General features: G+C 38.8%; 1 protein-coding gene across 1 annotated transcript; it reads right to left on the minus strand.

Annotated features, from left to right (window-relative positions):
- Window positions 1–1,039: 1,039 nt before the first annotated feature.
- On the minus strand, window positions 1,040–13,994 carry espnlb (espin like b). Its single transcript, XM_079613820.1, has 10 exons — window positions 13,459–13,994; window positions 12,979–13,169; window positions 10,138–10,324; window positions 9,841–10,023; window positions 9,588–9,719; window positions 4,326–4,442; window positions 4,107–4,245; window positions 3,855–3,976; window positions 2,910–3,083; window positions 1,040–2,810 (listed from the first exon to the last, which is right to left on the minus strand). The coding sequence occupies exons 1-10, from the start codon at window positions 13,750–13,752 to the stop codon at window positions 1,323–1,325; spliced, it is 3,027 nt and encodes a 1,008-aa protein (XP_079469946.1). The 5' UTR covers window positions 13,753–13,994; the 3' UTR covers window positions 1,040–1,322.

Genomic DNA, 13,994 nt, shown 5'->3' on the forward strand with positions numbered 1-13,994 from the left:
CATATTAGTGGTGAGATCATTACTGTGTCCTGGAAACGTCAATGCATGTTATGTAGGCCTATACCCTGACAAGTCTGTTTGTCTGCAGTTTTCAGCATAATCTACAGCCCTGGGGCTAAAATAATAGATTAGAAAACTAGGTTATATGTTTACTGGATGTTTACAAACATCACTCAGAATGTATAAAATGACTTTTAAAAATGATGTAGTTTTATGTTATACTGAACGATGCACTCTTGGATATGGAACAACATAAGGTGGGCGTGGAAGTCTGTATATTGTCAAATAGGATGCAAACCAGGTACTGTATACAATTAGCCTATACTGTTCTATTAAATATATATAAATAGCATATATGTAACTCATTTGAAATAGAATTTAATGATCAAATCATTAATATTTTGATATGAATGAGGAAATGAGTGCTTGAAACATAATGTTGATATATAGCCAATCACAGCATATTGTGAGAAGACAGTATATGTTAAAATCTGTAATTTTCTATATCGGTTTTGTACTGTTATTAAGGTAAAAGAGCTTGAATTGCCATGAAGTAAATGGTTTCTTCAGTTGAGTAGTGGTTACTTTGATGTCAAGCAGGAGAATAGTGTTTACTAACTAGGAGATTAGAATTAGCATGCCACAGCAAAAATAGTTTCCTTAAGGTTTCCCAGTTTTAAGTGATGTTCTAATACATCTCTTGCTTGATAAAATGTATTGAGTGATTTGTTGCTTCCATGTACAGTAGATGTGTTATCTTAGGTGAATGCTCAGTGTTCTTCGGGTTAGACTATACTGTGTAGCACTGCTGTTATATAATGAGCGTTACACTCCATCTTATACATGTTTCACCACTCTCTCAGGGCGGTCTGAACATCCCTGCTGAGCACACACACATTTCATCCACTGCCGTACATGTATATTAATGTACTGAAGGTCAAATGGTTTCTTGTGAAAGAAAGTGTAACAGCAAGTTATAAGTGACTCAGAAGTGATTAATCACATGAAATAGCACTTTTCAAACAAAATAAAGGTTTATTTATAAAAGAGATAGGTCAAACATCAAAATTTGTAAAATGCACATGGCTGTAAGACTCTTTTGGCCAGATTCTTATCATTATGTAATGGTACACAATATTTAACTGTTAATGCATTACAAAGTACTAAATAACACATAGTAGTCTTTCTTGTCATTAGTTTATCTGTATTAGAAATGCCTCAAAATAAGTCCAAATAATTATTCAAAACGATTTTGTATTCAAAATCATTATCAATTATATTGTGTTCATATACAGTATAAACCATCACCGCATTGAAGAATATCAAAAATCAAACAACTCTGCTTCTTTCTCCTTCCAGAAGGTGAAACTACGATCAATATATTTACAAATTTCATCATTACTAAAAATTGAGAAATCATTGCTTCCATCTCTGCTGAGATGTCCTCCATCAATTGGTATGGTATTATCGATGATAACTTGCGGCGCAACTTTAACCTCGGCACAAGAATCCTTTACAGATAGCTGGAAAATCCCATTTTCTCTTTTCCCAAAGTACTGCATTTTGATGTCCTCGAAACCATCTTTCCACTCGCGTCTCCCAGCTTCAATGTCCCTGAGGACGGCCCGGTGGAAGTCTCGGACTGTCTCCCAGGGAAAGTTCCCTATGTGGTCGAACACCTCAAAGCATAACAGGTGCCTCATCTTGCGCTCCTCAGCTGGGAGGTCCTGCTCGAGAATGTGAAAATAGCCGAGCATAAACAGGTCAAGGGTCAGGCTGTCATAAGCAACAGGAGCGCCGTCCACTCGAGGAAGGAACTGTTCGGGCGAGTAGGTCACGCGCTTCCTCTGAAGGCTCCGGATCTGTCGTGATGGAACCCCTGAGGCGACGCGTTTCCAGTTGCCAATCATCTTGTCTATTGCGGTTCTTTGCCTGTAGAGATGATACAGTGATCTGGTTCCTGGCTTGGATACTGGAGTTGTTATTCCTTCTCCTGTAAGAGTGCCAAGCTCTTGTTTTATCTTGGCTCGCATTGATATTGCATACGCAGACCTTTTCCAGTGGCTCAAAAAGAGGACAACGATACGCTCCTTCCGCAAGCAGGTGGTCTCCATCACTTTAGTTGCATCTTTGCTCGGTGCCTGTTGGCATTTTATGGCACTGTCATTAAGGTGATTTATGTCAGTGCTTTGGATTGTCCCCACGGACTGCTTATTTCGATTTGTTGATGTAGACAGTTCTTGCTGCCTTGTGTCAGATGTGTTGTTTAAAAGGCCAGAAAACGGGTAGATGTTTCCTATCTGACCCTCAAAGTTGGACCTCAAATTTCTCACAGAGACTCCTGACTGCTGGATCTCCAGTTCCACCTTCTGCCTACGTCCTCTGATTGAACTTTGCCTCTCTGGCTGGTATGTGAAGACCGATGCCAGATCCGTGTTACAGATCCCATCCTCGCCGTTTTTTTCTGAGAGGTTTGTCAGGAGCAGTGACATGCTCTTCACTATATTTGAGATCCGATTGTACCACACAGGAAGAGGTAGAGATTCATCCATGTTTTGGAGCTGCTGGCACTGGGTGTTGACGGTGATATTAACGATAGGAGCAGGAAGGATGGCCCTAAGTTCCTCCGCCAGCCGGGCAAGCTCTAGTTCATAGGCCTGGCATCGTTTTTGAAGGGAAATTGTTTCGATCTGTCCCTCCAAGTAGACCAGGTCATCTTCAGTAAGCAGTTCTCCAAAGGGGCCCAAAATTACATTGTGTACTTGGGAATACCTCCAACCGTCCACCTCAATATTTTTATCACCGTTGTCCTGTATAAGACGAAACAATTGTTATTGTCATATGACACGGTGTGTAATGGAAGGACATTTTAGCAATAGTTTTATGTTGGAGGGTTTTAAGCAGTTTACTTTTCTGCAGGGGTTGTCTTCGTTCTGCAGTCGAGCCTGAAGCTTGCGCACCATAACCTGCCTCTTCCATTCAGCAATGGGCCTCCCGTTCTCATCATGGGTCGGGATCAGAGAATCAATGTCAGCGAGATTTGCTTCCAACTCTGCAAGCGGAACAATTCCATTCTCTCCTTTCTGGAAACAGATTCATACAAACTCATACATATTATGATATCACTATACTGCCTCAGTTGCAAATGATTATATTCACTTCAAGTCAAAATAAAATGACATTTGCAAACTATTTTACATTTGTACATTCAGACCTGAATGTAAATGTACCACTCCACTCTTGAAACACTGATCACACCCACTTTTGAGAAAGTTGAGGTCAAGTTCTAATCAAGTGCTAAAACTGATTTATTTCATATAATTATTGCCCTGATGCACATTTTACTGTACAAATCATAAGTTCAGGTTTGAAACTTGAAATGACATATTGGCAAGATTTTTAAGAGGCTGCATTACTCTACATCGACCAATACTGTAAGCCCAAGCCTATACTGTAAAATAGCCTACGGTTTTTCACACTTCTGACTTTATTTCATATTTATATCTCAAAATGTTTAGTTATCATCCCGCAATTCTGGTTTTTATTACTGAATTGCAAGTTTGTAATATACATTTATTTCTCACAATTTCAAGTTTATATCTCCATTTTGTTTCCCCTTGGAATTCTGGCAGAAACAGACTTTCAAATATATAGGTTATATCAGCTGAAAAGGAAAAATGTTTCAGAGGCAGAGTAAGTCATTACATTTTGAATTACAAATTATGAAGAAACTTGTTTTCTTTGGAATAATATGCACTGATGATGTGAGGACAATAAGACCTGAAAGATAAAAAAGTACATAGGGTAAAATGTGATTTCATGTTGACTTTTTCAATGTTAAGGCTAGCACATACATTTATTGTTTGTCCAGTGAAGACCGCTGTGATTCCTGCTTGTTTCAGTGACCTCATGGACTTATGAGATAAAACCGCTTCCTCTTCCTCAAGGTGTTTCTTCGTGTTAAAAGAAGTTACAACTATACACCAAAAGACAGAAAATGGATTAACTTTAGAAATATATTTTTCTTGTTTTAGATTGTAGACCTTTTTGTCAATTAGAGGCCTGTAAAGGTCTGTAAAAACAAATGCAGGGTCATGCACTCTCACCAGTAGAGGCCACTTGCACATGTTGAATGGTTCCAGCTCCAGCTCCAGCTTTCTTAGCCTGTGAGGAGGCCGGTATTGCGGTTGAGGAATCCAGACATGCTGGAGAGGGCCGGGGTTGGGGAGGCACTTCATTCACCGGCTGCTAGGAACAGCAAAACAGCCGAAGCAATTAAGAACAAGTGTGTCTTGTCATGTTTGTTTATAATTAAAAATCATCACCTTGCTATTTTCCATCCGGCCACTATGTTCACAGGACTGATTCTTAATGTCCTGGTAGAGGTTGGTTGTGTTAAACAAGGTCCTTTCCTCCTCTATGAGAACAATGTCTGCAGACTGCTGGAGCAAAGCAATGCAAGAACAGTGTTTTTCTGAATTAAAACAAAATTTTCACAGTATTCTGGTGCAAAATACAGGTCTTGAAGCACAATGTACATCTTGATCTGCCCCCCAGCGAGCGAAACAGGAGCTCAAACTGTTTAGCATAGCAGACCTCCCACTTAGTTAACAAAGGAAAACTGCCTATAGAGTTCAGTCATCTGATCGGATGGTTCAAATGACCCATACCTGCAATTGCAGTGATTGACTTCTCTTATGGCCATTAGCGAACTCTCTTCTTGCTTTTAAAGCTTGCTAAATTATTTTTTAACATTCATAATGTGCCATACAGTTACATTACAGCATAAAAAAATAAAAAAAAGACAATCTTTTCAATGCACTGTATACATGTATTCATACACCACCGTAAAACATTTTGGCATACGATTTTTTTAAATGAATATTTGCTAGATAGATGCTCTGAATTGATCAAAATTAACAGTAAAGTAATTTCTAAGGTTACAAGAGATTTTTATTCCATATAAATCTGTTCTTTTGAACATTCTGTTCATCAAAAAAAATCCTGAAAAACATGACCAAATATTAAGCAGTTTTCAACAATGATAATAATAATAAGAAATCTTTCCTGAGCATAAATGTTTTCATCTATTACCTAATTATTTATGTACACCATAACGAGAGGATGTTATTAGTCATGCTTTAATATAGTATTTCTTGATAACATTCATGATATGCACAATATTTTCCCAAAAGCAGTTGTTTTGTAATCTGATATTGATTTTACAGTTTTAGAGAAGCAATACTGAGAACACCCAAGAAAACCTCTTATATGATTGCTCAAACCAAGAAGCAATACATGTTAGTTATTTCGAAGATATTTCAAAGATTATTTTCTTAGCAGTATTACTATGAATGTGTAAAATCCTACACATTTAATTAACAGGTTTCACATAATATATAAAAGAGTAAAAGAGTTTATACAATCTGAAATAACTTACAGTCCGCTGCACCGCTCAAGTCGTCACAAGTATAACAGCGGAGTGTAATGAGAGCATCAGTGCTCCAGCCATCCAGTGGCCAAATGCTTAAGGATCAGCACACTATAAACAGTGAGCTCAGACAGGAGGTCTTCATAGTAAAGTATAAATAATTAAAGGGTGGGATTAGGTGAACCGTTGTTCTTTACAAGTTTAAAAGTCTAAAGGCTGCCACACGTTCCTCAGCACACGTTCCTTGCCATGCTTCACCAAAGCACAAGTGTGTGTTTCTCACTATTCTTTTTTTTCTTTCTTTACAGTCACTAAACACTATCTGCTGTTCTGAATGTCTTGTAATGTGGTAAGAGTTCCACAAAAGGGCAAAAGACCAAAGAACAGGTCTCGATGGTGAATCGATACACAAACATGAACAGACAGTTCTGATCTCTATTGTGGTGTCACTTTAGTATCTATCCGTAACTAATTTGCCGTTACGCAAATTTAAACAAGCTTCACTTAATACCTCTCTGTCACAGGCACCTCAACCGACCGCGAGCAAAGAGGTCAACACACATCAGTTACACAGACGATTAGATATGCAGGAACAGATCAGGCAATTCTATCTAAGCATCAAATCACACCAACTCTATTCATTTGCAGGCAATTCATGCAGGCTCTGTTGTATTATTATATTGCTATACTAACAGATATGGAAAATATGGAAATATGGAATAGATATGGAAACATTTATGTAAACATATGTACATTTTACTTTCAAACTTGGACAGTTTTAAATTTAATTCCCTCAATTATCAGACAACTTATTCCATACTGTATATATAATTAATAAATAATAAGAATAATTATACCCCCATTGCAAATCAGGTTTATTGGCAAAATTTTCAGACTTTCAACTGCAAAGAACAACTCAAACAAAAGCTATTGAAATAGCTCAACACAACAAATGTTCACACAACAAGTGGTTTCCCCAAATTCAACTGAAAATGCAACTTTTAATAACTTCTGCAGTCTCAAAATGATTCAACCCCTTCATGGCAAGCACCTTTAGTTCTTAGTAGAAACCCCTTTTGCTGTTATGACCTGCTGCAAAAAAGATAACCAGACAACAGCTTCTGGCCGAGTTTCTGAGGAATCTTAGCCCATTCCTCATGAGCAATGGCCTCCAGTTCAGTAATATTCTTGGTTTGCATGCTGCAACTGCCTTCTTCAAATCCCACCAGAGATTTTCTATGGGGTTCAAGTCAGGTGACTGTGATGGCCACTGTAGAATCTTCCAGGACTTTTTCTGCAACCAAGTCTTAATGGAATTTGAGGTAGGCTTGGGATCGTTGTCCTGTTGGAAGGTCAAATGACGCCCAAGCTTCAGCTTCCTCACTGACGGCATTAAGTTTTCTCCTAGAAATTCCTGACACTATACAATGAATCCATCTAGTCTTCCACATGCTGCAGTTTTCCAGTGCCAGAGAATGCAAATCAGCCGTAGACCATCACTGAGCACCAGTGTTCTTATCAGCATATGCTTCCTTCTTCCTCCAGACCAGTTTTGTTTCATCGCTCCACAGAACACAATCCCAAAACCTCTGTGGCTTATTTATGTGATTTTGAGAAAATTGGAGGCAACTTTTCTTGTGCTTTTGGGTCAGTAGTGGTGCACGTCTTGGAGTTGTGGCATGCGTAGTACACCCCTTACTGTGCAGCTGAAACCTCAGTGTTGCCTTGCTGCAGGTCTTTTGCAGGCAACTCTAGGGTTTTTCTGAACATTTTTCTGAAAATGTTCAGTTGAATTTGCGGAAACCACTTGAAACATTTGTTGTGTCGAGCTATTTCAATTACTTTTGTTTGATTTGTTCATTGCAAACAGCTGAAAGTCTGTACATTTTGCCAATAAACCTGATTTGCAATGGGGGTTGAATCATTTAGATTACAACTGTATATAATAGATGAATAGATTAAGCAATTCTTAAGCATTGAATTGAATTGAATAAATTCTACTCATTTGCAGGTACTTTATACAGGCTCTATTTTATTATTTATTATATTCATTTTATTATTTTATATTATACCTTTTTTTATTTTTTTATTTATTGGAGATTATATGCTGTAGAGAAAAGTGTCATTAATACATTATTTTACAAAGTGCTTATTATAAATAAAAGGTTTTTAGTGCCATGTGCCAATATTGTGAGTGAATGTTTTGAATTATATTAGAACCCGTCTATTTTGCATTATGTCTACCCTTTTCTCTATGAGTTTTCTGTTGTAATAATTAAATCTTATGTACAGTAATTGTTCCTCCTGTAAACAATAATTATTGTCAAGAACCCCACTGCGCTTCTCACACTTTCCTTTGGGGACACCCGCACACACTGAAGCCATGCCAGCGTAAACAAACAAAACATCAGCACACAAACTGGTGAGAACGGCACATCTCTCTCTCATCGGCTTTGTGATGGATTGACTGAGCATGAGCGACTCCAAACACACGGGAGTAAAATGTCCTCTGACAAAACCACTGACTGCGTTTATGAGCCTCTGTCTGACACCTGAGACTGAGGATCTTATATCGTCCTCACCCCTGGGGCTCTGGAGCTCATGCTGAGAGGGGCGTGAGTGATAGCTGATAGGTCCTTCATGCGCCAACCAGACAGTACTGAGTGTCTTGCTAATCCGCTTGTGTCAGGCCATGACGTTTTAATATGCCATCGTAGTTATGCTATCAAAAGGAAGGGTGACGCTTGCATGGTTTCCAATTCATTTATGAATAAAAGACGTATCTGATGCCCTTTTGCAAAGGAGGCGGAGCTGAAATATAATTAAGTGAGTTATGTAGAGAGCATTGGTGTACTATCAGAAGTCTTGTTTACCGTTGAGGTCTCTCGACTGGATTCTGACCTTTTGTCTATCACTCAAGTTATGGATGACATAAAATGTTCAGTTACACTCTAAATAACCTGTCTACGAATGCACAAAAAGGGAGTAGGCAATTCAATCATTAGATTTCATGACACAAGAAACATTTTCCTTGAATTTTCCACTGACAACATTCTCCAAGAGAATAAATACACACTTGTCAACACTTTTACTCTTAGCAGACGTGGATCAAATTATAGGCCTAATCAAATTATTGATGCCTCTGTTATTAAAGGATTAAAGGTATCTGTTCAGCCTTCTGAATAGGATGTTCCTGTGAAGAATAACTTGCGCCATATCTAATAAATAATGGAGAACTTCTTCAGCAGGAATGAATCAGTTGGTCGCAGTGTGGGGTTTAATAAATGCACTTTAATGTGTTCCTTGTCCTCTATTTTTGTAGCATGACTCAGCCAATATGAGCTACTATTTCATTAGCTCAAATATATTCATGCTAGAGAAGTGGAGTGTTTGCCTGTAGGTGGCAGTAATAGTTTGCTATTACAAAGTGGAGCATTACCAAAACCCAGACCATCAGCTGTCGATGTTTGCAATATTAATGGGTGTAAACTAAAGCACTTGAGTAAATGTAATTAATTGGTTTACTTAAGTATTATAATGAAATGAGGAAAACTTTTTTATCCAAGTGTGGACTATGACACAGTATCCATAATTTACCTTAACTACAGTTCAGGTTTTATTCTACATTGATTTGATCAGTAACATTGTGAAATATTATTACAATTTGAAAGAACTGTTGTCTATTTTAATACTGTATATTTTAAAATTAAATGTATTCCTGTGATGGCAAAGCTACATTTTCAGCATCATTACTCCAGTCTTCAGTGTCACATGATCCTTCAGAAATCATTAATAATATGCTGATTTACTGCTCAAGAAAGATTTCTTATTATTATCAGTGTTGAGAACACTTGTGCTGGGTAATAATTTTGTGGACGTCGTGATAATTTTTTTCAGGATTGTTTGATTTATAGAGTTCTGAACATTATAAAGGTATTTACGGTCACTTTTGATCAATTTAATATGTCCTTGCTGAATAAAAATGGTGTTTTTTTCAAATAAAATAAAATAAAATCTTACTGACCCCAAAAATATTTGAACATTAGTGTATACGGAAGAAACTGGAGAGAATTAACTATGTAAAAAACATCTCATCTAATTAAAAATTTGCTTGCCGTTAAAGAAGTTGTGCTGAGGAAAGTACTAATTATCTTACATGAGCATCTGCATCACGGAGGAAGTTGGCACAATCATGATAGCCATTATATTCTGCCAGGTCCACTGCAGTAAACCCGTCCGAATCTCTCTCCAGTGGACTGATGTGATTGTTCAGCAGCACTCGGCAGCACTGAGGGAATGAGAGATTACAGCTGTCAATCAAAACCTTCAAACACTACTTAAACTGTGTAATCCTCAGAGTTGTCATGATAAGGATTTGTGATTGGAACTGAAGGAACGTTGACAGACACCTCCAGTTCTCCATTCTCCGCTGCATCATGCAGGGGGGTCCCACCCCAGAGGTCTTTCAGGACTTTTGCTCCCATCAGTAAGAGACGCTCCACGATGCGATGGTGACCCTCGCTAGCGGCGAAGTGCAGTGCTGTGGCTCCATCCTTGTCCTGACAGGACAGATTCAGATCCGTGAAGGAGGCCTAAAGACCCATATCAGAGACAGAGTCAGTGATAACTCTTACACAACTCTCAAATCTATTCAATAAAACCTCATGCCAAATCATGCCAAAGTGACTGAAGCAGCTGTAACTCACCAGCCAGACCACCAAGGCGTAGTGTCCCATGTGGGCAGCTGCATGCAACACACTCATGCCATCTTTGGCTTGCACATGGACGTTTGCACCACAGTCCTTCACCAGGTATTCAACCACATGCAGATGCCCTTCCTGACAGGCTAGATACAGCGGAGTGGCCCCAGTACCTGTCTGGCAGTCCACACACCTGCACAAATACATTTTAGACCTAGACCTTTTAGACACTTTGCACCTAGACTAACAGCATAATATAAGTCTTTGTTTAACTCTTTACCCACCAGCATTTAAATTTTTTTTTTTTTTTTAATTAACGTTTTTGTCAAAGACTAGACTGGATTGAATTCAGAATGATAATCAAAACATAGATAGAGTAGATCCTGTCCATCAACACCACCCCATAAGCTTTCAGTCCTGAAGCTGGTCTTGCTTGTCCTGGGTCGACATTTCATTCAGTAGGCCTAGCCTAACATTAAGCAGTTTTGATTTATATTATATTAAATGTATGTTAATGTTATTTATTTATTATTAATGTTTAGTCTAATGTCACGTTATTTTACATATGCATATGATGATATCGCTTGTTTCTGCATCTTCCTCGTACGTGTTTGGATTCGAAGAATCCGGAGATTCAGTACTTTTTCAGAATCAAAAGATGAGTAATAGCGCCCCCTAACGTATAACAGTGAAAACACGGAAAATCCTGTCAATGGCTGAGAGAGTGCAAGTCGACCTTAATTCATACAGTGAATTAAGCCCCCCTATAGAGAAAATCCAGCTTTTAATTTTGTTTATGTCTATGTGGTGTTTTTAAAATGCTTTAAGACAACCTATGTTCGAAATTCATAAGTCAGCACCATTGCTGATTTTCTCCTTAAAACTGCAGTGAACAAAGAGAGTCTCAAAAATGCGTTTTGAATTCGCTGGTGTTTCTGACGTCACAAACTACCTTGTAACCAATCAGGTCAAGGTGTGATCGTCAACGAGTGGATCTCTGAGTGAGTGGAGGCGGGCTATTTTGCATATTTATAGAACCGCGTAGGCCTATACTAAATGAGGCATGGGTGTAGTTACATTCAAGCTATTTTAAGGATTTTTAGCTATTTATTAAAGTTTTTTTTTATATGTAATTTTGGTGATCAAAGGTGAGTTAAGGGATACAATTGACTACAGGGGGACAGGTGTCAGGTATGCTTACATCACATACACTAATGTTCATCATTGAAATGAATCCAGTCCAATTCAGAAAATTCTGTTTATACAAACCTTAAACTTTACAATCCAATTCACATATTCACTTACATGTATTGCATGTAGGCCTATGTATGTAAGAGTATAATTGTTTTTCTGAAAAATATATTTTTCAAATTTTAGCAAATATTTAGTATATTTAGTCTCCTCCACTGACCATTCACCTTCGTAAGACGTAAAAAAACTTATGTAAATATACGCATCACAGCGCAATGCGCATAAAGTATGTGAAATATATTTTTGAACCTGAGAAAATAGTCAGATTTGAGCGTTTACATGCTTAATTGATCTGATTATTTCAGGTCCCTTGCAATCCGATCGAAATTTCATTCAGAGCTCACATACAGATTATTTAGTTGCATGTAAACGTAGCTGTTAAGAGGTATACGCTCTATTGCATCATTAAGTAGAAGTTGGTGGTTGTGCAGATGTACAGTAAGCTCACAGGTGGCGTCATGTGGCAGGTAAGAGGCTCCTCATGTATTATAGACAGAGCCCAGATGGTGGGTTTGACATGTGTCAGATGACCTTTTCCCAGCCTCCCTGATGAGTAACAGCTCCCAAGAAATGGCAACTTGACTCTAAACTGCTGCCTTCATGTGTATTTGTTTAAGCATGATGACTCATAGTTTGCCCATACGCAAACATACACAAGTTATGTGGAGCATATAAAAGTATGATGAACTAAAATATATTTAAATAGTGACAGAGTGACTCTATTTCCACTACATAAGAAAAACAATCATGCTTTGGTCAATCATGATTATGACAGCTATAAGTATGACATAAAAGGTTGAAATTACGAGAAACTAAGTAATAAATACAAAATAAAAAGTCTAAATTATGAGATACTAAGTCAATTATGAGATTAACATTTGACATTTTTATGACTGTTTATCTAATTTTCACTTTTTGTCAAAATTGTTTTTATGTCATCATTTTGACTCATAATTGATTTAGGCCTGGTTTCACAGACAGGGCTTAGATTAAGCCAGGATTAGGCCTTAGTTCAAATACATTTAAGTAGCTTTTATAAACATGTATTTTAAAACTTTACTGGTGTGAATCTTGACACAAAACAATATTTTAAGATATGTTAAAACAGCTCAAACATGCATTTTAGTCTTAAGCCTTGTCTGTGAAACCGGGGGTTATGTCACCATCTTTACCTTTTATCTCGTAAGTATGACTTTCTATGTCATAATTATGATTCACCCTCATGCCGTTCCAAACCTGTATGATCTGCAGAACACAAAAGAAGATATTTTAAAGAAAGCTGGTAACCAATTGACTTCCATGAGGATAAAACAAAAACAAATTTTGAAAAATATCTTCTTTTGTGTTCTGCAGAAGAAAAGTCTGAAGGACATGAGGGTCAGTAAACGATGACAGGATTGCTTCACTGTAGTTGAAACACCTTTTGTTGGTAGTTTGTACCCAACTACATTTTCAAAAGAGCAGTCCGCCAGTAGTTTAACGATTTTGAATTACTGACAAGCTTGAGGTTCAAAGTATACATACTGTACTGAAATGTGAATTAAAGCGGATGCTTTTTAGCCAGTCAGGGATGGCGTAACAGTCAGTGAGCCTCACCGTGGGGAGCTGGACATGAGCAGTTTGAGGGAGGTGAGATCTCCGCTGGCTGCAGCGTAATGGACAGGTCGAGCTCCACAATCCGTCTGTGCCTCTGTACTGCCGCCCTCAAACAACAGCCACTGTACTGCCTCCGCATGGCCAAACCTGGCAGCCAGGTGCAGGCTCGTCGCCCCCTCGCCATCACGGTCCTGTAGGCCAAAACAAAGACACGCGTCAGCATTCAATACCCAGTTTGAAGAGTTCTGAATTATGGGCATAGTAAGTAGCACATCACAATGACCTTTTAATACACTCATGCGCCATTATACCATCAGTGATATTAATAAAAGAAGTGCTTCTTTGCTTGGATTGTACATCCATCATCAATGACCTGTGTAATTTGACAGTAAAGGAAACTGACACAGCAGCCCATCCTCAAGAACGCCATCAATCCCGCTGTCAAATGTAATTTTTCCCTCAATATATCATGGCACTCACCTCAATCCCACACTTCTCCCATCTCAGCAGCCACTGCAGCTCCCGCACATGCCCGGTGGCAGCAGCATCATGGGCGGCCGTAGCTCCATTTCTCGTGCAGGTGTGGCAGGGGAAACAAGCTTCGTTTACCAGAAACTCCAGGCAGCCCAGTTGCCCGCAGCGGGCGGCGTGGTGGACAGGTGAAGCTCCCTGGGTGTCTGTGATGGCTGGACTGAGGCATCCGGACACATGCAGGGCCCTCAGAGCCTCCACATCCCCCTCACGAGCTGCCTGAATGGCCCTGTGGAGCACCATACTAGACCTCGGCAAGTCGAAACAAAAGTGGCAGGGGTCCTTGGGCTGTACCCAACTATCTCTCTCGCTCCCTCTCTAAAATGATACCCGAGCTTGCTGACAGATGTCCATGGGAGAGATGAAGGGGGTGGATATCGCTGAGCCAGAAATGTAACGAGAGCCCTCATTTGAACATTTATATCTGCTTATGTTCTCAGATACAATAACAAAGTAGGATGATGGGAGAAGATGCTCCGCTTAAG

Source organism: Phoxinus phoxinus (genome assembly GCF_949152265.1).
Source record: "Phoxinus phoxinus genome assembly, chromosome: 5".
Lineage (NCBI taxonomy): Eukaryota > Metazoa > Chordata > Actinopteri > Cypriniformes > Leuciscidae > Phoxinus > Phoxinus phoxinus.